The sequence below is a fragment of the Boleophthalmus pectinirostris genome, unplaced genomic scaffold (assembly GCF_026225935.1).
Source record: "Boleophthalmus pectinirostris isolate CB_2022bp ecotype Guang Dong unplaced genomic scaffold, ASM2622593v1 HiC_scaffold_18, whole genome shotgun sequence".
NCBI classification, from domain to species: domain Eukaryota; kingdom Metazoa; phylum Chordata; class Actinopteri; order Gobiiformes; family Gobiidae; genus Boleophthalmus; species Boleophthalmus pectinirostris.
In genome coordinates, this window is record NW_026571133.1 from 25,018,506 (window position 1) to 25,044,227 (window position 25,722).

Here is a 25,722-nt window from a genome sequence, read left to right on the forward strand (position 1 = left end):
TTTATGTTCATTTAAAAAAAAAAAAAAGAAAAAGTAATTAAAAAAAAAAAAAGTTGTAGGGAGTATGACATGAATGTAGTCCTGTATCTCCCACTGTTTAAGCAAAGCTGTAGGAGCCTGTTGGAGAACAAGCTCCTCTGTCCATAAGTAGTCTGGTGCAGTGGGTGAGCAGGAGTGTCCATGATGGAGAGCCGTTTGTCCAGTGTATGTAGGATGAACTGGATAGACTGTGCCCCTACTGGACTAGAAGTGAATGGTAAATAATGTGGTCAGAAGATATTTTCGCAAGGGGGCGCTATGGTATGGATAATGTGTGTTGAGGTTGGCTGCTTTGTGGGTGGGTGTAGTGGGAGACAAAACAAAACTCAAGCAAAAAGTGATCCAAGAATTAGCCTACCAAAGCAGCGTTGGGCGAAAACGTAATTTGAGAAAATACAGCTCTTGGCTGGAGCACAACTATTTGGACATAAACCCTTAATGAGATAGTATTGATGGACTAAACACATTTGTCACATTTCTTTTATAATGAAAGAAATACATGAAATACATGGCACCATAGTTTATAACTTAAAAATATATTTAACAACAAAAGGGTTTCGTCAACCCAAATTGAAAGCTTAGTAAAGTAAAACAATAATATACTGTAGGCCTACTCTAATGCCGCTATATACCATATAGGCAATAGACATAGACCATATACCATGGACAAAATTATTCTATTTCGCACTTAAAGGGTACTGTATTCAGTTGCCGCCAGTAAAACAAATAAATAAATAAATAAAATAAATTAAGCAAGGAAAGAGGACAAATAAGCCTATAACAGACGCCTGCTAGGCGTCCCCACAAATATGGCATAATGCTTTTGCTTGATCCTTTAACATTTTGGGCAAATAATCTACAGACCTTCTGTTCTGTAATACTGTATTTATCTTCTAGTGCCACTAAATGACTAGACTACTTGGTTATTGTGAGAGCACGGTTATGCTGTACAGAAAGGAGTGGGGCAGTGAAGCATCAGCTTAATGTAGGACAGCCTACTCTCCAAAGGTAATGCAGTGCAGTCACAGGGCGATGAAGAGGTCCACCAGCACTGTGCGACCGTGTTATTGAGCATCCGTGTAGCTTTCTTTGACCCAGACCTGGATTTACACGCCATCAAGAGATAGGAAATAATGACAATATACTTCTGGGTGCGGCTTATGCGTGAGAAAAACCCTTCGTTCTCACGGAGGTCGAGTGCATTTTTGTCTTTTGTATTTCCTTGATGAATGTCGTGGACATTTTGGATTTTTAAATGTGTCTTGTAAAATCTTGCAATATCTGGAACCCCTTTGCTCCAAGTACGCCGTTGGATTTTACTGTACGCGACATTTCGGAGACTTATGTTTATGGATGTAACCGCAGCGTACAGCGTTTATCAAGCTGAGAACAGCTACCGTGGAGAATGTGCGTAATGGGCCAGCTTCAGATGGCTCTTGTAGCTAGCTGCTAACAGTAGCACAACCCAGTTGAAAGATCAGTAAATAAATATACCTCTCACAGAAACATCCTCGGGATAGTAACTTGCCACACATAAGGGAACCCATCTTATTATTCATCAGGCCAAGAAGCAAAGTGGTAAGTCTTTCTTTTCACAACTTTCAAAATGTGGGGCCCCAAAGAGGATGCTAATGTTAGCAGCCGTCTAGCGCTAAAGGATAAGGTCATGTTTTGGGTAAATAATTTTCGTACATTAAGTTAATTTTATGAACAAAAGAAATCCCCCAAAATATTGGTATAAATTTTTACGCAAAGCTATGTAATTGTGAACTTTGTACCTTAACAATGTAATTGTCAGCGTACATTTCCCTTCAGATTTTCACAAAATTTTGAGGGGATGGTGATTGTGTTATGGTTTGTGCATTTGTGCAAGTTTTGTTCAGCTAATTTATTAAAGAATTGTTTGATGTGGGGATAAACATATCTATCCATCCATGTACCTGTTTATGGGATGCAAAGCTGTTGTTTTTAAAAAGCAGCAGGTACACCTTGGTCAGTAGGCTGAGAGAAGGTTGGGCTTGCACCCACTCTGTATTGGTATTTATTGATCTCACTCCTCTTTTTCTCTAATAGGTGTACACGGTTGACGTCAATATTTGAATTAAACTTTTAGCTTTATTATAATGGGTCCGACAAACAGTCGTCTCGGTCCAGTTTGCAGTACGTGTAGAACTGCCTTCAAACCTGATTAACCTGATAAAGCCATTGTTGTCAGTGGTTTCATATTATATTGTCAAATTCACTGACATTAATAGGCATTAGGAAGTCTTCTCACACTCAAAGGTGCACACTGGCTTGTATCTATGAAGGTGTGGAATAAATGTGTCCATTTCCTTGTGAGATAATTTACAACACACTTATCTAGTGTCAGATAAGATGACTTTGAACAAAGGCTTTTTTTTCTTCCCAACCTTCTCATTTACTCTTACCCAAGAATACTAGACCTGTCCTCTGTATGGGCATACCTCAACTTTGTTTTTAATGTTTCCAAGAAGCAGCCCATGAGTTCTGGTGTATGTCAGATCCATTCCTGTTTGGCAACATCAGTACATCACAGACGTGGAGTAGACTTTTTCAGTTTCAGTTGCTCTATCAACAAACAGTTACAGTGTTTGAACTACTGCTGCAGCTTTGTTTAAACCATTAGTAAAGCACACACTTTACGCAAGTGCGCTGACTCTCTCAGACAGAACTTTGGATTCAAGCATTAAGGAGAGAGACAGACAAGAACATTTTAACACTGAAATGGTGATTATTATGCTATACAATGTTGCTTCCCCAATTGTAGCTCATACCTAATGACTGTAACTGTGCTGTGTTTGATTTCTGTCATCCAGACAGTGTGCAATTGATCAACATTCTTGGATGGAGTTTCTCTCTCTTGGTGTTAACGTTTCTGTGACCCAGTTTGTAGAGCATCTGTCTCTGCCTCCTCCTGTCTCACAAGTGGCAGCAGATATTCACAAAGCCAGAAATGATTGGTATATTGCAACATGCCATATTCTTCACTATGTAATGCAAAAAGTATTCTTTTAAAATTAGCATAATCAATAACTATTATTATTCAGGTCACATAACAACATCTTTACATTTTAAATCTTTTGGTTGTAGCATCCCTCAGTAGGGCTCTACATCAATACATGATGCTGTATTGCTATACTTTTAATCAACACAAATGTGTATTTGGCCATACCGGCTTGTAAAAGCCTGATCCCGTCAGATCTCAGAAGCTAAGCAGGCTGGGCCTGGGTAGTACTTGGATGGGAGACCGCTAGGAATTCCAGGTGCCACAGTGGGGCGCCAGTGGCAAAAACCTGTCGTTGTGTACCTAGGCAAGACACTTCACCCACATTGCCTCGTATGAAAGTGCTGTGAGCGTGTGTGATTGTGGTGGTCGGAGGGGCCGATGGCACAGATTGGCAGCCTCGCTTCTGTCAGTCTGCCCCAGGGTAGCTGTGGCTACAGTAGTAGCTTACCACCACTGAGTGTGGAGTGACTGAATAATGAACTGTAAAGCGCTTTGGGTATCTTGAAAGGCACTATATAAATGCTATCAATCAATCAAAATTCATCATGATTTGCCAAGTTACAAACTACCTGCTGGCTTCTGCATTTAGGGCTATGCTGCTAGGCTGAAAAAGTTAATTATTCATAAATCAAGTGTGTTCTTCTGAAATGGATGTTGGGAACATGAAATTCCAGTGCATTTTGTAATTGTGCATGATACATACACTTGGCAAATTCTTTAAGGCACGTTTTAAAGGTGCACTATGTAACTTTTCCGGGGGAGGATCCGTCAACAGCTTGTCTCGATATTACTGAGATATTACTGTTTTGCTTTGATTATTTTACGATATGGAAAAAAACTTGGTAATCACAATGGAGACAGGTTCTTGTCAGATCTATGGAGAAGCAACCCTGCACATGGTAACAATTTTAGTTTTTAAGGTCTTTATGAGCTATAAAACACCTGCAGTTGAACAAATGCAAGGGAGATATGTTTAATACCCTACTGTTGAACATTCCAGGCAAAGACATAACATCTTCATGGAGACAAGCAAGTAGCGGATCTTCCACCTTACAAGTTACAAAGTGCACCTTGTAAAGAATATGCATCTGAATACATATCATATACCCTGTATTGAGAGGTTCCTTGTAATACTTAACAGTCTCCTGTCACCAAATTTATTGCTGCCCTTCCCCAGCTCACTGTCCCAGATCTTGTTCTCGCTCACCTTCAAATCTCCAGTTACTCAGTTCATATGATGCCTGTTGATGCTGAGTTTATGTCTCTCACACTGACCCGTTTTAGTGGTGAGCAATATTGACATTTTTTTCCTTATGTTTTGGACTATGTAGATGTAAATATTCAGCTGATATTATGCCAATCCAGAAATCTAAAACCTGTATGTCTTTGTTAGAAGTTCAATCCTTGCACAAAACGCAATAGGACTGTTAATTTGCCACCACAATGCACTTTTACGTTTTTTCAAAAATAGTTTACGGTCAGTATGTGCTCATTCAGGGTTCTCTAATTTTGCGTCTCCAGAGCAACAACCCCAATATTGTCCAGTTTTTGTTGTTGTTATTTATGTTGTTATTTATTATCTTTCGGACTTGTGCTCACTTTCCTGTGTGCTCAATGACGGGACACTGACACAAGGTAACACAATACAGACAGAGTGATGGTGGAGCAAATAATGACTGGGCTCAAATCTTGCTCCTGTGCCCCATCTAGTTAGTTTAGGTTTTCTGACCCATTTAGTGATGCACATACAGTACACGTGACCTAGAATTGCACTACATGTGATAAGTTTTGGTGCCCAATCTTTGACGCTTATCGTGCTACTAAATTTATATTGCTTGGTTATTTAAAAATGGAAAGATACACTAACGGGAATACAGCTATTAAAATAAAAAAAAAGAAACATAGTCCAATCCCTCTGATTTAATTAAAATGTTTTGCTTTTGACAATGCTTTTTAAAACTTTAAAACAGGAAGTAACACCAGAAATTAACTTATTAAGTCACTGATTCTTACACTTCAGCTGATTCTTAGTCCCCTTAATCTGTCTGCTCTAAATTCACTAGAACCCCATCCCCCATTGTTGACACCCTGGATGTGAAAATTGACTGTTCCTTCTGGGTTATGTGTGCTAAAAATCTGTGTGCCCAAACAGTTGATGAGATGAAGATAAAGGGTACAGGAGGAAGTGGGGCAGAAACTAATGAGCTGTGTGTTTGCAGCTGATTGGGAGCTCCGATGAATAAGTCAAATCTCTCTTCTCCCTTTTCTCTGCTCTTCTTTTCTCTTCTGTGTGTCATTGGCCTCATTGTGCTCTGGGATGATTGTAGAGCAATAATGCTATCTTTTTTTTTTTTTTTTTTACTTCAGCAGCTATATCCAATGCCTTTTCTAGCAGTATAGCAAGCATGAAGTATTGTCTCTATGCAAAATGATGTGCTGCATGTGAGGTCTTCATATTTAATGTGTTGCTGTCTTTAAGAATATATAGCTAAACTGGCTATTAACAAACATTAAGAAAATCATATTAAGCTGTGCATAACTGAAATGGGGGTGATTTCTTCTGAAACAGCCCAAACATAAGCGCTGACAGTGTTTCCTTGTTTTTATTTAGATAAAGAAAATCATTTTGGTGGAGCCACCTCTCGTCACAATCTTTTGGGATCCAAGCTCTTGAATCCTAAATGACAAGGTATGTAAAATAAAAGCATCATCATACATGCCCTGGCCCCCAAGGCTGCTTCTAAATTATTGTATACTCACTGATAAGTGTAGAAATGTAATGGTCAGACTAGGTTTGGGCAGTATCCAAATTTTGATACTGTTTAACCTTCTCAGCATTTTATCAAGGTATACAGTATTACCTTGACTAATTAAGAATTATTTTGTAGCTTGTGCCTATAATATTCAGAAACGGCAAGCATTATATTTTCCTAAAAATAATGAAAAGTATCAACAAAACATGTACATGTAACAGTCAACGAAGAATAATTAAATAACAACAAATTGTACAAGGCAAGCTAAAGTGCACTTCCAGCTTAATCAACACAAATTACTTAGCCTAAGTTAAAACATCTTACAGCATCTTAATGCTTCGGCGTCAGTATCGGCAGGAGGGGTTGAAATCATTGAACTTGTTGAAATCATATTTGGTTTCTTTGATCGGAACAAGTATGCTTATTGAACTGATGTCACAGAATACTAGCCAATGCGTATTTCAATATCTGTCCATAAGGAAGCTAAAGATACACTTGTCTGACCAAAGACAGAGGGGGCATGCCATGGTGCAGACAAAAACGCTCAATGATTTTGCCATGTGTCTGGTCAAACTAAGATCACAAATTCATGGCAGCTTACACAAAATCAATGCCATATATGTAATATGAACTCGCCAAACACCAGCTAACTTGCTCTAAGCCTAATAATACAAATAAAGCGGTAGGTTTAGTGAATGTAGTAGTTAGTAATTCTGATAAAGGTCAAGATCATAGAGTGTGACGTCACACATAGAATTCAACTACAACCAGATGAAGTGGATTTGAACCAAAGTCGATGGAGCACCCCCCCCCCCCCCCCCCCCCACCACCACCACCACCACCACCACCACCACCACACACACACACACACACACACACACACACACACACACACACACACACACACAGTGGCTAGCAGGTTAGGTCCATTTTATATGTCAGATCTTTTCAGCGTCAGTACTTCTATTGTCTAATTAGTATCTACTACTGATACAAGTTTTTTCTATTTGTACCCTAGCTCAGGCTATAACATTATTTCTAGCCAAATCAAATGTTCATCACTTAGTATTTATCAATCACCACAACTCGGCTCAGACATTTCTTGAAGTCTAGACTGAATGAAGCACAAAGTCAGTCTGTCAGTGACCCTAGAAAAAAACATATCTTGTGACATGAGCAGCACAGAACAACCTTAGCAGATGATAAGAAGCAACTCTTTCCTTTGACAGTCATACATTTTTCCATATTTTTCCATAATGAGTCATTCCTAAATCTGCACTTTCCAGCACAGGTAGGCTTCATATGTTAGATGTGTCTGGCAAATGTGTGATTAATCTGCAGTGATTCAGCACTAATATATGTTTGACTTGAATAATAGCTTTTTGGTGCTGAGATTTCAAATTCTTGGGAATGTTGGACAAAGAGCACAACAAAAATCACCTGCTAATGCCATACGTGTGTGTTAAGAAAACCGAGTTGTGAACTAGACCCCAAATCTCTTCAAGAAAGGCCTGTGTCAAAACATGCTACAGAAAATCTGTATCATTCACATTCACCAGAGGGTTCCTGTCTGCAATCAAATACAATTTTTTTAAGTGAGTTACAATTATTGAAGTACATTTACTGCTAGACCTATAACTGATGCAGCCTGTTAAAACACCCCAAATCAAACATACAGATTTGGTGTGTGAAAGGTAATGATCATGTGCTTGCATTTGCAACCCACGGCAGAATTTTCTGTCGGTCTTTCTGTAGCCAGGATGTGGCTTTTACACGTAACACAGTCTCCTCTTATCCGACTCTCTAAAATATGTTAAATACATACAGTAATATGATCAAATAAAAATATAGGACATGCTACAGAAGCACATTTAAGTTGGAAAAGTAATATAGCTTGATGAAAGTGTGATGCATACACTGAACCCGAACCTATATGAATAAAATGTGTGTAGAATATTAGTTATGAGGTATTAGTGGACATGAACTTTTGAACTCATTCACTGTTCCCTTTTTACATTTTGTTTCTCTGAAGACCTCTGTGACCTTACAGAGCTCTGACGTGCTGAATATCCCATTTGGTTTTATATTGCATGGGATTTATTCTGTAATGTCATGTCAAAATGTCAAAGGGAGGAACACACCACATACAAGTAGCATTACAACTAGTGTCTGCGTGTGTGGGTTTGTGGTGTTTCATGGTGATGGATGAGTGATTTAAAATGTGTGCTTTTCTCAGACATGATGACAGTTCTGTGTATTACTGTAGTAATTCTGGTCTAACTGTCTGTCTGTCCATCAATCTGTTTTGGTTTTGTTGCTCGTGGTGCGGGGCTTTAGTTGTGTACATATTTATTTTCAGGTATGAGCTTGGACAATCTTGTTGCATAACTGGTGATAAGACCGTATAGTGGAATGCGGATGTTGAAACTCTCCTGTTTGGCTGTTATTTTGAGCCTAGTCTTTTGAATGTAATGCTTTAGGCTGAAAGTTTCTGGTTGTGTCAAAGGCACTTTGTCTATGTCACTGATCAGATTACTCTCCCTCATTTCACTGTGGATTCAAAGAAAACAATCATTGTTTTGTTATCTACAGTCACGCAAGACCACTGAGACCCAAAAAACACTGGTGAGAATCGAAACTGGAACTTCAGGTTCTACGAAGTGGCTGCCTGTTACAGACACCTTCTTGTTTTCTCTCATTCAGAAGTAATCCAAGACATCAGTTCCTGTGTACACAGTTTTGTGTAGTACTGTGTATTGTTTTTTTGTTGTTGTTTGCCCATGAAAATGGGGAAAAGACTGGTAGCAATAGAAGAAATTCTTATTTTTGTTCATACTACAGGTCTGTACAAATGGATGAACAGGATGGATCTAATTGTGGTCCAGAATTTATGTTCTCTTTTAGCAGACTTAAAAAATTGTATGTGTACCCTAAAAACTCCAGGCATGTTCAGGCTCATAGCACAGTCAACTAAAAGTATAAGAGTGGTTTTGGAGATTACCCCAAACAAACAGTGGAGCATACAGGCCCAGACACTAATGCGCTGTTCTTAACAATTTCACCCATAGGAAAAATCTCAATAACATCTATGTGTATACAAATTACTATACTGGCCTTCTGCAATGTTACTAAATACATTCATTTACCTATCATTTCAAATATTCCCACAGTTGTTTTTTGTTTTTTTGAGCTAATCTGAAAGATTTTAGCTATGACCCTGCAAATCTGTAACCATGCTCTGCAAGGTGGATCAAAAAGTGTCTTTCATAGAGCAAGCCCTAACTAATCACATTCTGCCACTTCCAACAGACTTACCGTTTGCTATAAATAACACAGCCTGCTTGATACTGTCAAAGTCTGTACCTAACCTCTGGCACATAGATCTATACGCTCATGAAATATGAAATATTCTCAGTTTTAAAATATTACACAAGCCAAGTCAATGTATGCAATATAATAAGTTATAAGATCAAGTGCTGAATTCAGAGTGACATAAGGTGTTGGTGTGTGTTTCAGAATTATTTTATGTTTACCGGTATGTGAATTTGTAAAAATTAAATGTGCTCTATGCTCCCCACCTACTCCTCCATGGCCTATTTAAGTTCAGTTTTACTCTGAGTGAATGAGCAACAGATTGAACCAACCATAGTGTAAACTCGGCAGAATGCAGATTTTTCTATTTGGTTACAATTGTGGTATACTCAAAATACAAATAAAGATGGAATCCATATAATGATCACAATTCAAAATTGAATTGCAGAACTTGCAACAGAACAGTCATCCTCATTTCTACTGTTCTAGCAGTTAAACAAGTGCATGTGACTGGGGGACACATACTTGTCTCTCTGTTGTTTATATGTCAGGAGGAGGACAGGAGGAGAGCAGGAGGCACTTGCAGCTGAGGGTTGTGACACAAAGTGCTTTCCTGGCTCTGGCAGCGAGGACTGGCCTGTTTCATTCACTGCTGCACACAAGAGGCCACAAGGAGCACTGCCAGGCTGGAGTCACATGTCCACCATTCACACAAGCCCACACAGCATGAAATGTCTGCAAATAAAGATAGCATTTGTCTCATTTCCAAGTCTTTCAAAACTCTCGTGTAGCTGTGAGTCAGTGTGTTGTCAAGTGAGTAGACTGAGAAAATCTCAGACAAGAGCTTAGCATGTCTTGCTTCAGAAATGAATGGCTCTTGATGTACTAATGCTGAGCAGCAATCATTCCAGTAACATCTAGGTCAGTGGATGTAAGCCTGTGTTGTTGGCACTAGGCAATGCTGTATTAGTGCAGTCAGTGCCTTACAGATGCAGACCTTCGTCAAATAGCCTGAAATAGTCATTCAGCCACTTTTGTACATTTAAAGATGTTTAGAGTTGATATTGCTGTCACTGCCATCTCTCATTTGCTAAACTATAAAACAGTTTGCTTTTCTGTGTTGTTAATATATTTCAGTGATTGATTATTTTCCCATAGTTGTTGGTCCATAGTAAAATCTGCAGTTCTTTTTTTTAATTGGTCCCTTGCTTCCATTTAAACATTTTTTCTCTCTTGTGAGGGAACCCATATATCAGGCTTGTACTTGTTGAAGAGCTCCTCACTGACATGCGTCATCAGACAGCCGGTGCTTGTTATGAGGAGAAACTAGTGCCAAGCCCTCTGTCATCCCCTCTGGTGATAGACCTGATATGAATAACCTACGCCTAGTATTTATGCGCTGCTGTAAGTGGGAGGTTCACAGCCCCTCGATAGTGCATACCTCATGCATGTGTGGGCGTATACAACACAAAGTCATTTTGTGGTTTCGGTACAATGCCGGTTGACTGCCCTCATCAGGAGAACTGGAATGTCATCATAATCTGCAGTTCACCATACAAATTACGTCAAAATACCATGGCATTAAAATATTCAAAAGACCCATCTTGAAAGTCACCAGAGATCATTCAAAGTAACTTCCCCAAACATGCCTTCTTAATGAGTTGACCAAGGCTATTTGTAGTTAGAGTTACAAAATTCCGATATTGAGATTATGGAGAGCACTGTAAAAATAATGTCCAGAAGGGAGGTGAAGTTACATTCTTTACATGCTTCTATTGACCGGAGCACATTCCATAGAGTATGCTGTATGTGATAAAGCCCTCATTAGCTTATCTCAATATAAACAAAATTTGCAACATGTCAGAATACCTACTGTTAACATTTAGAAGGTTCCAGCTCTAGCTGACAGCAAATGGTAATCAGACAAAATAGTTGTTTTTTTTTTTGTTATATTGAACACTTGAGGGATATTTTAATTATCTTTTACCATATTATTATATTATGATTATAGGTAATATAGTATACCCTATACTTAATGAGTATTCTACCATAGAAAGGAATTGTAGCTCCCCAAAGAATAACTTATATTTGATTTATTTTCTGAATAAATGTGGTAATTTGATCACAACATTACACGTATCTTGTTGCTAAGAATAAATAAAAAGGGATGTGTTCTCTTGTCGTCCCAGAACTGTAATGACTGTGCCTACACATCCTCTTTTTAAAGACATATGCATACAACATGCTAAGCTATTTCATACGTATTTTAAAGCTGTCATTCCTTCTTACATAAATGACTGTTATTTTATTTTCTCTACCCTTCTGTGCCCTTTCAGTGCCTGAGTATGTCCAAGCGGAGCTTGTTTGTGCGGCTGGTGCCGTGCCGCTGCTTGCGGGGTGAGGAGGAGACGATAACATCGCTGGACTACTCTCACTGCAGCCTGGAGACTGTTCCTAAGGAGATTTTTAGCTTTGAAAAGACCTTGCAGGAACTCTACCTCGATGCTAACCAGATCGAGGAGCTGCCCAAAGTAAGTATCTTTATTTTATTTTTTTAAATTTTGAAGTCCTGCAACATTCAGCCAATTTACACAATACATTTTGAGCTTTTTTATCTCTTCCCCCTGTACAGCAACTGTTTAACTGCCAGCTACTCCATCGACTGAGCCTGCCAGATAATGACCTAACAGTGTTGCCAGCTGGAATAGCAAACCTCATCAATCTCAGGGAGCTCGACGTCAGCAAAAACAGTAAGAAATATGCCCAAGATATCTGTGACTGATAATCTAACCTAAACAGAGGTTAATAGGGCTCTATTAAACCAAATCATAAGGATTGTTAAGCATATGGTTTTATATTTCATGTGCCTAAGAATGGCCTAAATAAATATAAAAATAATTGTTCTCGCCACGTCTTGTTTTTACACAATTTGGTAAAATGTATTTGATGAAAGAAACAGACAGGACTCAACAAGCAAGCTATCTATAGAAGGGAGCTGGTTTATAGTCAGTGCAAAACTAGACAGGTTCTAGGGAGATGTGTGCACTCTCGCTGCTTGAAATTGGAGACTTGACTCTAAAACCTCTTGAATAACATTTAAATATTTTTATTATTTTTCCATTACATTCTTAATGTTAGTTACTCCTACGCACTAGTGGCATAAAGAGATGTTTCAAAAGCATGGATTTGACCCTGCAGAAACCATAGGATCAAGTCATGTTTTAGAATAAATGGGGTTATTCTGAAGCAGGCAAACATGTGTTAACAGTAAAAGCAGCTCATCTGTCTTCACTAAGCAGCAAGTGTTTTGGACACAAAGAAGACTAGAGATAAAACATGAGATTTAATCAGTTGGTCATTACTTAAATGTAACACATTGTGGATATATAGTGACAGCGGCAGCTAGAGCGAGGCGGTGTGGGAAATGTGAAAATTCTATAATCTGTATCATGAGATAATAAAACCTGAGCTAGATCAAATTATTTCTGTGTCCTTGCTAATAGTGCTAAGTAATTTAAGTTAATTTAGTCATATTTATAAGCTTTGCTTTCAAAAAATTATGATTCGACCCCAAATTAATAGAGGACAGCAAGTACCAACCCTTTTTTGTGATCTATTTTCTCCTTGTTATTCTATTTGTATGACTATAGTTGACTCTTATCCCTTCAAAATGTGTTTTTCAGGTATACAGGAGTTTCCAGAGAACATAAAAAACTGCAAAGTCCTAACTGTTGTAGAAGCTAGTGTGAACCCAATATCAAAGTAAGTTTACTATGCCTGTTCCCCTAATTTTTCCACTTGCATCATTTAGAGCCCCTGAATTTGATATTTTGGTTTTTGACAGGCTCCCAGAAGGTTTCACCCAACTCCTGAGTCTGACGCAGCTCTACCTGAATGATGCCTTTCTGGAGTTCTTACCAGCTAGCTTTGGCAGGTCAGTTTATGTCGTTCCAAGAGTGCACTACCTCCATATTGTTGAAATTAAAGTTGTTTTTTTATGTGCTTGCTATATTTCCTTTTATTTTCTCTATTGTTATAGGCTGACCAAACTCCAAATCCTTGAACTGAGAGAAAATCAATTAAAGATGTTGCCAAAGTAAGTGTCTGGTAGATGATTCTAATGAACAAATGAACGGAACATTCTGTGTGAAAATCATATTTCTCACTGTCCTACACCAGCTCCACTACATCATCTCTTCTGTGTGCTCATTCCTCCCCTTTAGCTCTAAACTCCCTACACCTCACTAGTATTCAGTTTCACATTGTTACATAAGAGCTATCTTTTCTCTGCTGCTTTCTGTGATTGGTTTTATAACCCTCCTCAGAGACAGTCATCGTTATTTGTCTATATAGAAAGACTAACTTTCCTATTAAATCTATACATGTAAACACAATTGATTGCCGACAATGAGGTGTGCTACTGTGACTGGTGCTCAGAAAATGTTTTTGTTTCTCCTTTTTATGTAACATAGGCCAGAGCTCTTAAAGGCCACTAACAAACACTACTATAAGATAACAAACACTAATTTGATGCTCATATTTACTTTCTTTATTTTAGTTTTTCGGTTATTTGTTTTTGTACAGTGACGGGACATATCAATGCTCCCTAGTTTAGCTCAAATGGGGGTCACTTGTACTCTTGCCAATTATGAGGTAAGAATGTGACAAAGCTGGCTAATCCTCAGATACTTAAAATTAAATGCACCAACACTCGCAAAATAACCAAAGGGCTTATTATGTACACTCTACACTTTTACACAAACACCAATAACATGACAAATAAAACTAAAACCACACTACAGAGAGCTGTCAGATTTTCGCTAGTTTGAAGGAGGATATAGTGCTGTGACCTAAGCACTATATAAATCAATTTTACTTACTTACTTACCTACTTAGCGACTAACCTACCGACCAGCTGACCACATCTTGGATTAGGTCTTTTTAAATACATGGAAAACCATAGAAACTAAAGTTAGGGCTATATAATTTCTCCTCGTATAGCTTTATGTTAGATTATACTGACCTTCCTAATCTCATAACAGTTTGTCCTTGTTGAACTGTTGTGCTGTTTTTTTGTTTTGACAGAAGCATGCAGAAGCTCACACAGCTAGAGAGGCTTGACCTGGGAAGCAATGAATTCACTGAAGTGGTGAGTATCAATTTTGACATGCTTTGACAACTTATCAAATTCACACCTTTCCTTCTTAGTCTTAGTTTTTCGTAAAATGACTTGATGTATACGTAGAACTATGAAGGGTGTGTTGAGTATTTGTTCTTCTCTCTAAATTCTCTCCCAAATGTCTTTGACAGCCTGAAGTGTTAGAGCAGCTGACTTCAATCAAGGAGCTTTGGATGGATGGAAATAGACTGACATTTTTACCTGGGGTATTTTTGTTTATTACAGTTAATATCATGTTTTATAATGTGCACCATTTTAAGGATTTGACAAGAACAATATCCTTCCCATTATTTCTTATGTCAAGGACAGAGATGTGTTCGATTCACTTCCAGAAGAATTACTTGAATCTTTATAGTGATGCAATGTTTTATTAATATGTTTTATATTTTATAGACCTTAAATAGCCTTAAGAATTTAAAATACAAATGAAAAACAAATGGCTCACTGCCTCGTATTTACAGGGATAGGCTGCAACCTCAATTGACCTATTAATGAATTAAGCTGAAATGTGTTTTTTTAATTATGGGACAAAATAATCAAGCAGTGAAAGCCATTAATGTATTTCATGCTCTAATTGCAAAAGGCTTTATCTGTATCAGCCACAGTTTCAATTAGTTGCAATTTGTTTTGGAAAAAACGCCATATCATAAAACTCTGCTATATGATAGCCATCTGCTGTTTGAAGCTTCCTCTAATCCCTCCACAATTAATGCTCATAAGAAACATGTCTTTTTCCAGATGCTGGGAATGCTCAAACAACTGACATATCTGGATGTATCCAAGAATAATATAGAAATGGTTGATGAACAAATTTCTGGATGTGAGAATCTGCAAGATCTTCTGATTTCCAATAATGCCCTCGTCCAACTTCCAGGATCAATTGGTAAATCCATACACACAATTGTTTTATCATCTGATTTAATCACTTAATATATTACGTCCAATGTTATTTAAACAAATATGCTGAAGTATGCCAAAAACATGACTTTAGAGCATGCTTCTACCCATGTCCCCATGCATGTGTTTGTTTTTAAAACTTCTCAAAAAGTTCTTAAAAAATCTCAGACCATTTACTATGACCATTCACCAATGCAATGAATATTCTGTTTGCTGGTGCAATTATAAGTTTTAATCAATAAACAGCCATAAGTAGTAAACCACTTCTGTCTTTGCTATACTCTAGGCTCACTAAAGAAATTAACTGCATTGAAAGTGGATGAAAATCAGCTTGTGCAACTACCAGACTCTGTTGGAGGGTAAGCAACTGAATATAGTTTCTAAGATTATCATGTTAACAACGTCTTTTTTGTGTAGTTTGTGTTACAGCATTAAGTTTTATCTTTCATGCCATTTTGTAGTTATTGGTCTAACTGATGTTTTCAAAACATAATTATTAACCCATTTGTTAAAATTCCTTGGTTTATCTTAATCCCACACATGGATTTGCCAATAGTACTTGGTTTATTTTACTGCTGGACAATTCTTGCCTATCTTAAGCTTCAAATATTTGTTGCCAGAATGGTGTCCCTGGAAGAACTTGACTGCAGTTTTAATGAGATTGAAGCCTTGCCCTCCTCCATTGGCCAGTGTGTCAGCATCCGCACTTTTGCAGCTGATCACAACTTCCTGAGTCAGCTTCCTCCTGAGGTGACTATTTCCAGCTTTGTCTGTAAGTGTTATAGTAGTTTTACCTGTAATCCTGACCCCTTGGTTTTCCTCCTAAATTCAGATGGGCAACTGGAAGAATGCAACTGTGCTGTTCCTCCATTCAAACAAATTGGAGTCTTTGCCAGAGGAGCTGGGCGACATGCAGAGGCTGAAGGTCATTAATCTTAGTAACAACAAGTGAGTAAAATTATGACATCATATGATCTAAATAGTTTATTTCAATAGTGGCGTATTCTCTCAATCTGTTGACATTGGTGATACACATGTTCTTTTTCATACTTTTTGTTTCAGGTTAAAAAATCTTCCCTATAGTTTCACTAAACTGAACCAGATGACTGCTATGTGGCTCTCTGAAAATCAGGTAATCCTTATATCCTGCATTATGTTCAGACAGTAAAGTATACATAGTTCAAGTGGGTTAGGGGTAATTTTACACTGAGTCTGAACTGCACACTTTGTTCACTGACCTCAAGGGTATCACAGGTTACTGTGTAAATAGATGCAACTAGAAAGGAAAACACATTTAAAATGCAGTAAACCACTTCCCCGATACCTGATCGAAATGTGCCAAAAGACAAAGACTCTGTGACGTGCTAAAGTAAACTCAGACTTCCATTACTTTAATAGAGTGCCCATTCTGTCTGTTTTTATAACCAAATGGGTCTCACAGGAGTTATGCAAATCACCTACATTTTGGAACCCATGACATGCGCCTAATTTTGAGGCTTTTTTTTTTTATTAAAGGATACTCCATATTATCCTTTCTTTTACAGTCAAAGGCCTTGATTCCACTTCAGAAAGAAGAGGATCTGGAGACGCACAAGACTGTCCTTACAAACTACATGTTTCCCCAGCAGACCAAGGCTGAAGACTGTAAGTTTGGTGATCTATTACCGATGTATAAACATTCACACTTACTGTATTTCTTCACCAAAACACAACTAATACTCTTATCGTAGCAGAAAGTTTGTCTTGCATGTGACCTACAAGAGTCCCTTAGTGCATATTTTATAAGTGACCTTGTTACCTGAGACACAAGAAACACTAGTGTTCATCTAACCTCTTGTAGAGCAACTGTTTTGTTTGGTTTCTTATTTCACTAGTCTTCTACTAACCTTGCATTTTAATTTTACAATCGTCACTGAGCACTTTGTGTTTCATTTTTTGTATGAAAAGCACTCTATTTAAAGTTTGATTGATTGATTGATCACGATATGTACAGTAAATATTGTGCATCGAGTATGTAGATAGCAGGTGTAAAATGAATGAACAATTTGAACTGTTATCCAGGCATACTCATTAATTGACTGTCAGAAAATACTTTACAAAGAGAATGTTGCAGTGTATTTTTATTTATTGGGGAACAGTGTGCTTACCACTATGACATTTATTAAAGAGGAAACATGCATCATAAAAGGTGACAGCATAGCTTCTAGTGTCACAGATATTAGTTTGTGGTAGTTAGTTGCTTAACTAGTAAGCTAAGTGTCCTGCAAAAGTGTAATTTTTACTGTCATTTTTCAACCATTAAAAACAAACATACATTTTAGGATACTATTTGTCATTATCTTGATGCGCCCCCTTGTGGCTATTTCCCAAAAGGGTAAATTTACCAGCTTTTGATTTTAACTGTTGTTTCAGACATTCCCAACTCTGATTCTGAGAGCTTCAACCCTGCTCTTTGGGAAGAGCAACGTAAGCATCGAGCTCAGGTGGCATTTGAGTGTGATGAGGATAAGGATGAGAGAGAAACTCCACCACGGGTTTGTATTAATACACATTATTGCTATGTTCAGTGAAAAGTATTTGTCAGAATTAATTTTAAAAATGAATAACTATAATTAACATTGTTTGTTTGAAAGGAGGGAAACTTGAAGCGCTACCCTACACCTTATCCAGACGAGCTGAAGAACATGGTGAAGACAGCTCAGTCTGTGGCACACCGACTTAAAGAAGAGGAATCAAGTGACAATTGTATGAAAGAGGCTAAACATGTGGAGAGGAACCATATAGGACTGCAGGACGTTGGTGTTAAGGTCTGCTTAAAAATATTTAACAGTGATTAGCTCTTATTAGTTTGCTGACATATTTACTTTACTTATATTGTTTTTTGTGAAGGTGATTGAGGCTCCTTGTCCGAATGGTATGACTGCAGAGCAAGAACAAACATCACACGAAGATGCGTCTACACCAGAGTCTCAGGACAATTCAGAATCATACACATCCTACAAAGGTCAATTTAAATCTTCTGAGGCTTCACTGACAAACCACGAAGACACACTCGAGGTAACTACTTTCTATTTAACAAAATAAAATTAAAAAAAAGTTTGTTTGAAATGAACTGTGTAATAATACCTCTAGGATTCTGAGGAGCTTTTTGATGAAGAGGAGATGAAAATTGCAGAGATGAGACCCCCACTTATTGAAATTTCTCTAAACCAACCAAAAGTGGTGACATTAAGTAAGGATAAAAAAGGTAAGATTGTGACCATATACTAGAAACTTAGAACCAAACAGCCATAGGATAACAGTAATTTATTGTTCACAGATGACTCCAGGGATGCAGACTCCCTCCTGGATGACACGGTTGTTAACAGTAACCAAAACAACAGTAATTGCTCATCACCTTCACGCATGTCGGACTCTGTCTCTCTGACCACAGACAGCAGTCAGGACAACTCTCTTTGCACACCAGAAAGAGAAGCTAAGATGGCCTTTCTGCCAAAACTGTAAGTGTTGGGGGGAATTTGATTATCTTTTATATTTTGTGGAAGTAATAATAATAATTTTTGCCTTAGGCGAGAAGATGAGAACATGAACCAACCGACAGAAACTACACCATTTCTCCATAATGGCAACGGCTCTGAAACTTCCCTCCCAGCCCTATTAAAAACTCAGTCAAGTCAGCCACAGAAAGCAGGAGACTACGATCTGTCAGTGGAAGCAAGACTCACCATTATTGAGAAGGAGATAGATAACGGCTTGAGGGACTCATACAACAAGTGGGACCAGATCAATATGAATATCTCCACCGCTAATAAAATTGTTAAGATGGATGAGTTAGAAACAGACAGAAATGGACATGCTCAAGATGATTTTAATAGTATGCATGAATCTAGAAATAACAACGTGGACTTCTTACAGAATGGAAACCAGCAGGTCATTGACTTGAGAGCTGATACAGGTGTGGCAGTCAGCAGTGATCTGTCTCGCAGCACTGAGGAGCTTTCCCCAGAAAAGCGATGCTACCCTCCGCAGGTCATGAAGTCCCACAGTATCAGTAACATAGAAGCAGGTGGCATGAAGCTTTACTCCTTTGATGGAGATGGAGACCACTATGACGGTCCTGCTGTGAGCAGGGGCCCGGGGGTGGGCCCTGGGGCTCAGGGTCAGAGCATAGTGAGGAGTAAATCAGCCTCACTGTTGAATGATCAGTCTCTCCAGGTCTACCCAAACACTTCAGTGTCCTCCTCCGATCTGCTGTGTTCATCCAAACCCTGTGCCAGCTCCAGCAGGTACCCTGTGTCCTCCAATGTGACCATGGGTGCCCCCCCTCCACAGTACAATGTGCAGTATACAAGCAGTGCAGTGCCAAAAGATGGCATGTGGGGTCAAAGGCCGCCCAATGCCCCAGGTATGCCTCCAGAGCATCAAGGTTATCTACCTCCCCCGCCTCATTCTTTAGCCAACACAAACTACTCCAATCGCAATCAGGTGCCTCCCTACCCTCTGCCGCCCCAGCACAAGGCACTCCCCATGGCCTCCAAACTCCCCGGGGACATGTGGTCCAAAGACAGACTTCCATCCACAGGTGGACAGCCAAGGAGCAACACTCTCCAACGACAAAGCAGCAGTGCTTCTACTCTGTCCACAGGAGAGCCCAGACGTATACAGCTGCCCGAGGGGGACTACATGACCTACAGAGATATTCACACCACATTTGCAAGGGGTCCTCTGGCAATGAGCCATGCCATGCAGAGACCTCTCTCCGCCCGCACTTACAGCATAGATGTCCCTGGAGGTGCTAGACCATATAGTGCCAGACCACAGACTCATGAGCTTCCAGAGAGGACCATGTCCGTGAGCGACTTTAACTATCAGCACAGCAGCCCCAGTAAAGGGCCCAACACCCGAGTCAAGTCTGAGCACTCTCTTCTGGATGGACCAGTGACTGGACCAGGCCGGGTACCAGTGGACTGGAGAGATCAAGTGATGCGGCATATTGAAGCTAAGAAAATGGAAAAGGTAATACATACTTCAATGAAAATTTTGCATTACATTTTTAGTGCAATAAAACACCTTGTAAGAACCATTAGCTATAGAAACATTCATGGACACATTCACACATTATTTAAATCAATGAAGCAAAAAGAAAATATTCTTCAAGTCTACTCTCCAAAACTTACTAACCATAAAATATATTCTGTGTATTCTATTTGACATACTCAACAGCATGTTCTTCTTTGTTGTTTGTTATTGGTTCATTTTTTCTGTTTTTTATTTTTTTGTCATCACAATTGCTACAACTTGCATGACCACTCGGTGTGGTTCCTCTGTTCAGAGCATGCTGTCTCGCTCCTATAATTCCCATAATGCTCCACTGAGCTGGTCTCACTACAGCAGCTGTAGGGATTTGCATGCAAGCCAAGGTTCTCTGGTCTTAAGTGTCAGAGACGGACACCCCTACACAGCTCTGGGCCCATGTGTGAGTACTGCCTGTAGTTTAGGTAACTGCTTGTACTAAGCCCACTCCTGATAGTTTCACATCCTTTTAGACTACAAGGAAATGTCTGTTTCCTTTTTGCCCTGATGTCGAAGTGATCACTGACAGACTAAAGTCTCTCCTCCTATGTTTTTCTTTAAACTGTCATGTGATATCTGAAATGCTCCCTGTGCTGGTGTTGATGTGGTGTTTACTGTAGTTTTAGTAAATGAGGTGAGTTTTGTACCATCTTTTGCTACTGCAAAATTTCCGAACAAAAGGATTTGGATGTTATAAAATTAAAACTATACAGCTTAAAATGGTACAAGACCTTCCATCAAATTTGCGGTATGCAAGTTCCCCTAATCTACTTCATACTATTCCATAAAGACCTTTCTTAATTTATTCTTTATTTCATTACATTCACTTCATCTTCAGAGGTCATTCATAATCACTCAAAGTGTGTGTGGGGCTTAAAGGTAAGCAGAAGTAGCATGTAAGGTGTAACTGTGTTCATATTTCACTAATTTCACTTTATTTCTGTTTATTTAAGTGTGTTTTTGTTTTTGTTTATCAAATTACAAGGATCTGAAGACTATTCTAACCTGTGATGTTTACCTGTTCCCTTTCAGGATGAAGTGTTTGTTCCCCAAGGTCAGCAGAGCTTCACCATGGACCCTCACAGAAAAGTATGTAAAGCAAATGCAACAACTGAAACTGAGACTAGGCTTAATTCATTTTTCTCAAAGGGGATTTAATACTATAATATAATTTTATAAGTGTTATACATGATGTCTCTCTTGTAGGTGCCTTTGATAAATGGTCAGGTGGGTCCCCCTGGTCGTCCTCAGATGAGCCAGGCGTCTGTGGCCCGTCACCCTTCACGAGAGCAGCTCATTGATTTCTTAATGCTCAAGGTTTCACACCAGCCACAAGGACACCCACGTATTCCCCATGAGACTTTGCACCAAGAGGTTGCTGTTTTTTTCCTATTGGTGTCTTATACTATAGTAAAAATTTGCTATGTAAATATATTTTTGTCTGTCCTTCAGTTTCATGTGAAAGTGGAGAAGAATCCAGAGCTGGGGTTCAGCATATCTGGAGGAGTAGGTGGTCGAGGAAACCCCTTTCGACCAGATGACAATGTAAATTCACATGCATGTAAACATTCACTCACTGTGACACTTAAAATCAATGATCCTCATTTATCAAAACAAGTCACTAACATTGAAATAAGCTACTGCTTTGCAGTGCAGCTTCAGTTAGGGGTTTATGATATACCTGGGCATTAGTTTTTGTTTTTTAATTTCTACAATTGTTGTGGATGAATATTTTTTTAAGATATTATTTTTTTCTTACATTAAAATGTGTCATGAATGAGGCCTAATGAATTTAGATCACAGACACACCTACAAGGCAGACTATATTTCTTACTTTTAACCTGCAATTGAGTTCTCATATAGAATGACATTTTCATGAAAAACTGATGTGTTTTCTTACATTTGTTGTCCAGTGGCCTTGTGGACTTGTATTTCCCTGACTTTGTCTGACCTTTATATACACATCTTGAGCAAGACCCATTTCCTCCACAATGTGTATGCTATGTGTAAATATTTAACTTCACTTCACTATCACTTAAAGTTTTTCTCTCTTTTTTTTTTTTTTTTTTTTTTTTTACCTCTCCTTCACACTATTATAGGGTATCTTTGTAACAAGGGTTCAACCAGAAGGACCTGCTTCCAAGATTCTTCAGCCAGGGGATAAAATACTCCAGGTACCTTTTAAGATTTGTTCATATGTAACATATTCCACAATTAGCAATGCTTTTGCTAAACTATGGTGCATGTTTTTTGTAGGCAAATGGCTACAGCTTTGTGAACATTGACCATGGAAATGCTGTCTCCCTGCTGAAGACTTTTCCAAGCACTGTGGAATTGACTATTGTCAGAGAGATGCAAGCATAGACTTTACATTTAACATGGAGATGAGACTGATGATGTTGGCATCAATATTTTTATACATTTAACAGCCTGGTTCGAGATACTTTGAACTATTTATAGTAGCTTTTAAAGAGCCAAGAGTTGATGGGAGAACCACTGGATGTAGTGGATAAAGTGAAACGGAGATGGACACTGCAAGTATAAGACCTTAAAGGCCATCACTGTGGTATATATATTGATATTTTTTTTAAACAAATAATAGGTGAAATATGAACAGATGAAATGCAAATTGTTACTGTGGTCTCTGTACAGACATATCTTTTGCTCTAGTTTTCATCCCATCTTTGCATGATTTTAACTTTCAAATGAACTATGATTAAATCTGACCACTAGAGGGCAGGGTACCCTCTTTTTAGTTCACTTAGCCACTATTTTACTTTTTAATTTAACAATGACATTGTTTGGTCGGCCACACAATACTCTGCAAAGGACAGTGTTATGTGCATTTTATGTGAAAATGAATGTAGATCAAGGTGGTGTTGGGAGATTGCAACAAGAAGAAATCATCCACCTTTATCATCTATTCTGTGATCACTTGTGGTCCTCGGTGAATCCTCATTACCCGCACAAAATCTGCCGGACCGCCTTCCTGGGCTGCTACATTGCACGGACAGATTCATCAGAAAATACCTGAAACTTGATACAAAAAGTGCAAGAGGAGTATCTTGTATGTGATCTATTACAAAGACAAGTACAATGGGATGGAATTCAAATATCTGTGAAATCCGAGAGATGTTTTTTGTTTGTTTGGCCTCGTTTTAGTTTCATCAGACGTGTTTTATTATCATATAGATAAAATGTGGCGGTTATGCTAGTTAACCAAAGCAAGCTAGGAAATGAAAAAACCTGCCTATGTATGAGATTACAGCAGAAAGAACAAGCCTCGTTTTATAAGGGCTTCATCTTTCGGACTGAGGCTATAGGTCTTTGTTGTTTTTTTGTTTTGTTTTTAAATCATCTAACATACTTCTTTGATAGATGACCACATTCTGCCTTGTATGTATCTTTTACTCACCACTTTAAAGCACTGTTGTAGTTATTTTCTTGTTTTGTTGTTGTGCTGTACAGAGAAATGGAGATTGGGAGAAGAAGAGTAAGTGCCATAGACCTTGAACTGTTTGAGAAAGGGGCACTGATCAACCCCAGAAATCAAGCAATACTCACATTTCATATACATTTCCCAGCACTGGTTTAAAAGCAATATGTAAAGTCTTTTTTATTACTACCATTCACTCATACAATCACATTTTGAAAACACAACATTTTATTAAGACCTGATTTTAAATGTGTTTTTTAATCCTTTTGCAATGAGATAGCACTGACAATGTTTGACAAAGTGCTAAATGATATGGTAATGTGCATTGTGTTAAAGTGAATGTTTGGGTCACTTTTCCCTATGCGGTTCACTGCTGCGTCTAAACCGTTGGGATAACAAAAATGTCTGTTTTAAAGGTGATATTAAGTCCATTTGATGTGATTTTTTTTTTTTTTTTATAATGTGTGTCAGTTGCATGAATTACAAATATTTATACACATACAGAATTGCTATCGGAGTTTACAGAAGCCATGGAAGTGATAGGTTTTCCACAATACCCCTAAATAATTTAAAATAATAGAGAAACAATTGTGTTATTTTGAATAAGTCCTTCATTCAAGTCTTTCCATACCAGCATTTTGTCTGAAAACAAAGTAGTTGTTCATTCCATTAATTTGACATGTAGCAACAATGTTTATTATAGAAATGAAGAAGACACTGTGGAAAATAAACTATGAATTATTTAGTATTTGGAAAAGGTAGTTTCAAAATACTTCACTGATGTTATTGTTCACCCAAAATGTTTTGCACCATCACTAAACTGTGTGTTTCTCAAATTATATTCTCTATGTTGTGTACTTCTTTGTTTTGTTTTGCTTTTGTTGTTGTTTTACACATTGGAAAAGCTGACAATCTAGAGGGAGATCAAAATCACATTCTCAACATTCATGTCAGTGTGTCTTAAAACTTATTTGTTTGTATTTTAATTTATTTAGTGGTCTTCTGAGTTATCGGATATTACTAATCCAATTGTACATTGAAAAATTTAAAAAAAGATTAATGCGTTGGTGACTTGCGATTGTAAAACCAGCAATAAATTAAAATGCAGAGGCACCTGTTTTAATGTAGGCTAAAGGTGTGTCTGACCACATCCACCGTGAGTGAAATGATATGCATTTATCAACATTCCAGATTTTGTACATAATTACTTGTTTGAGATTTAACCTGTGGAAAATAAAAAGCTCTTTAACAGTGTATTGTGCAACATTTCTGTGTTTCAGTTGACAATCCATGGCAATATTGTAGTATATGTTCAAGAAAACACAATGTTTGTCCAGTTTGTTTTAAAGGGCCCACATTACACTGTTTTCTGATCTATGTTTTAATGTCGTTTCCTCATCACATACTTGGGAGCAGTGTTTTGTATTACATCACAAGGTGAAACAGCATTTTGAGCTTTGGAGATGTAGACAGACTAATAATAAAGTGTGACTCAAACATGTGTGACTTGGCTTAAAGCTCACAAGAGTACATTTTTCAGAATATAGGACTTTTCATTTGCACATTAACTTTTTTGGTGGAGGGTGGCTCATCTCGATGATGTTATTGCTTTTCCTGGAATGTTCCTCCATATGGCTCTAAACTTATTTATCTCCACAGAGCCAAGTTACAAGGCAAAACAGTAAAAATGCAGTATGTCACTTTTTTGGTTAAAGAGAGGGGCCCCGCTTGTTTTTGCTTTGCTTGGAATGTTCCTCAATAAAAATTAAATTAAATATTTGTTGTCCACCAGAGGGCAATATTGTAATACAATCCAGTGCATTAACAAGACTATTATCAAACATTCAAAAGTAATGAGTTATAACAAATGATACATATATGATATTTTAAAAAAAACAATAAAAAATCTGTTTTGTTTTGCAGTTAATGATTCTAATCTAGAGCAATGGGTGACCCAGCTCTAAGTTGAAAAGATTTGCCTATAGTGAAAAATGTGCAGAAAAGT

At 38.1% G+C, this 25,722-nt stretch overlaps 1 protein-coding gene and 1 pseudogene across 3 annotated transcripts; both read left to right on the plus strand.

Annotated features, from left to right (window-relative positions):
- Positions 1-1,031: 1,031 nt before the first annotated feature.
- erbin (erbb2 interacting protein) lies at positions 1,032-24,971 on the plus strand. 3 transcript variants are annotated; one of them, XM_020921600.2, is made up of 27 exons: positions 1,032-1,617; positions 5,679-5,756; positions 11,469-11,663; positions 11,765-11,882; positions 12,816-12,894; positions 12,977-13,066; positions 13,172-13,228; positions 14,218-14,281; positions 14,443-14,517; positions 15,050-15,194; positions 15,495-15,567; positions 15,829-15,958; positions 16,041-16,156; positions 16,271-16,340; positions 16,753-16,852; positions 17,621-17,742; positions 17,842-18,015; positions 18,098-18,265; positions 18,341-18,455; positions 18,528-18,708; positions 18,778-20,224; positions 20,541-20,684; positions 21,314-21,370; positions 21,488-21,655; positions 21,734-21,826; positions 22,381-22,455; positions 22,538-24,971. In XM_020921600.2, exons 3-27 carry the CDS (start codon positions 11,478-11,480, stop codon positions 22,643-22,645), a joined length of 4,155 nt encoding a protein of 1,384 aa, XP_020777259.1. In that variant the 5' UTR covers positions 1,032-1,617; positions 5,679-5,756; positions 11,469-11,477; the 3' UTR covers positions 22,646-24,971. The 3 variants fall into 3 exon arrangements, with proteins under 3 accessions (XP_020777259.1, XP_055009374.1, XP_020777260.1); XM_055153399.1 differs by lacking the exon at positions 5,679-5,756; XM_020921601.2 differs by lacking the exon at positions 20,541-20,684 and having other exon boundaries at positions 1,035-1,617.
- LOC129409071 (5S ribosomal RNA) lies at positions 3,219-3,335 on the plus strand (annotated as a pseudogene).
- Positions 24,972-25,722: the final 751 nt, after the last annotated feature.

Bases quoted from the DNA above. Each gene is read 5' to 3' on its own strand.
- erbin (XM_020921600.2), top strand. From the start codon at position 11,478: ATGTCCAAGCGGAGCTTGTTTGTGCGGCTGGTGCCGTGCCGCTGCTTG. The intron at 18,709-18,777 runs GTAAGTGTTGGG...TTTTTGCCTTAG, and splicing joins ATGGCCTTTCTGCCAAAACT to GCGAGAAGATGAGAACATGA. The intron at 20,685-21,313 runs GTGAGTACTGCC...GTTCCCTTTCAG, and splicing joins ACACAGCTCTGGGCCCATGT to GATGAAGTGTTTGTTCCCCA.